The 1,546-nt window shown below is 54.0% G+C and overlaps 1 protein-coding gene across 1 annotated transcript in view; it reads right to left on the minus strand.

Annotated features, from left to right (window-relative positions):
• The window catches only part of LOC119335318 (probable peroxygenase 5), a 13,038-nt gene extending 12,240 nt beyond the window's left edge, over positions 1-798 (minus strand). The window contains exon 1 of the mRNA XM_037607454.1: positions 563-798. Coding sequence (XP_037463351.1) covers positions 563-798 — 236 coding nt within the window. The remainder of the gene's footprint in view (positions 1-562) is intronic.
• Between the last annotated feature and the right edge of the window lie 748 nt (positions 799-1,546).

The raw sequence follows: 1,546 nt of genomic DNA on the forward strand, positions 1-1,546 counted from the left end.
AGAAAGGTGGATAGAAGAGAGAGAGTAATGGGGGAGAAGTATTGAGGAGAAGAAGAAGAGTGAGAGTGGGAGCATGTGGTGGAGGTAGGGGGAAGGGAAGAGAGGAGGGGGAGGTAGGGGGAAGGGAAAATAGGAGGGGGAGGGGAGGGACGGGTGGGGAAAGGTGTTGGGTTGGTGCGGGTTAGCAGTAGCGCGGGACATAAAACGCGCTGCTGATAAGGATTTAGCAGCAGCGCGCTTTGGGATACGGCGCTACTGCTAACTGGGACAGAAAAGTGTGGCAATTTGAAATTTACCAGCAGCGATCCCGGAAAAAGCGCGCTACTACTACACACTTAGCAGTAGCGCGGTTCTTGCGACCGCGCTACTGCTACTTAGATTTAGGTGAACACCGCCAGTCAATATTTGTAGCAGCGCGTTTTAGGCCGAGCGCGCTACTGCTAAATCCTTATCAGCAGCGAGTTTACAGGACACGCGCTACTACTAGTTAGCAGCAGCGCTCCTTTTTGAACCGCGCTGCTGCTAAGATTATGTGTATAGGCTTTTTCCTAGTAGTGTGGGCGCGTGGAGGCCGTTGATGAAGACGGCGCCGGCAGCGGACACGACGACGCCGCACCCGATGGCGTGCAGCCCTTGGTAGGTCTCCGAGGGGTAGATGATGTCGTCCCTGTTCCGGTCGAAGAAGGCGGCGTGCTTCTGCAGTGGCGTCAGCTCATGGCCGCTGTACACGTCCGCCATGGAGGGCTCCTCCTTCACCTGCTGCTGGCTCCCTGCCGCATCCGCGGGTTTGGAGGCCATGGATGGATTGATGGTTTCGGCCGGCCGACGATCGAGGAGAGAGAGGGGTGGGAGAACGGTGTCGCGGGAGGATCAGCTGGATATATCGGTGTGATGCCCAAGGTGACTGACGCCGGGAGAGGGAAAGATGGTGTGTGTCCTGTACCCGGGGAGTTCGTGGGGTATATGTAGTACGTGCTGCATCCATGGGTGCCGTGCGCGCGGGCACCAGCCAGCCGTCAGCCTTGCATGCAAGGCACTTCATTTAATTTCTCCACGATCTCGCTGCTGCTGTTTCCTTCCTTAGGCCAACTCCACCGCGCGACCCCAAACGGACGTCCGTTTTGTCCGGTTTCTGTCCGTTTGGGTAGCGATTTGGGGTCGTGTCCGGACCTGTCCTGGGATACGGTGGCCGTGCGCCCAGCGCGCGGCCGCATCCATTTGCCCCATCCTGTCCGTTAGGGCCAAAAATGCCCAAATTGCATCAAAACTAGTTTCCAACCCAAATATTTGTCTGAAAATTAAAATAGTTTTACAACTCAACTGAAATTGTCTTTAATAAAATAGTTTTACAACCAAATCGAAATTGTCTTGACTGAACCTAAATTGGACCAATACATCTATTGGTTGCCAATGTGATCCCAGACGTGCTCAACCAAGTCATTTTGAAGATTCAAATGAGTGTGCCAATCACGCATCTCACGGTGGAATTGGACAAACTGTTGTGGCCGGGTCTTGGTGCAGGGGCTCAATATTTTCACCTTGATAA

Source organism: Triticum dicoccoides, chromosome 7B (genome assembly GCF_002162155.2).
Source record: "Triticum dicoccoides isolate Atlit2015 ecotype Zavitan chromosome 7B, WEW_v2.0, whole genome shotgun sequence".
Classification (NCBI taxonomy): Eukaryota; Viridiplantae; Streptophyta; class Magnoliopsida; order Poales; family Poaceae; genus Triticum; species Triticum dicoccoides.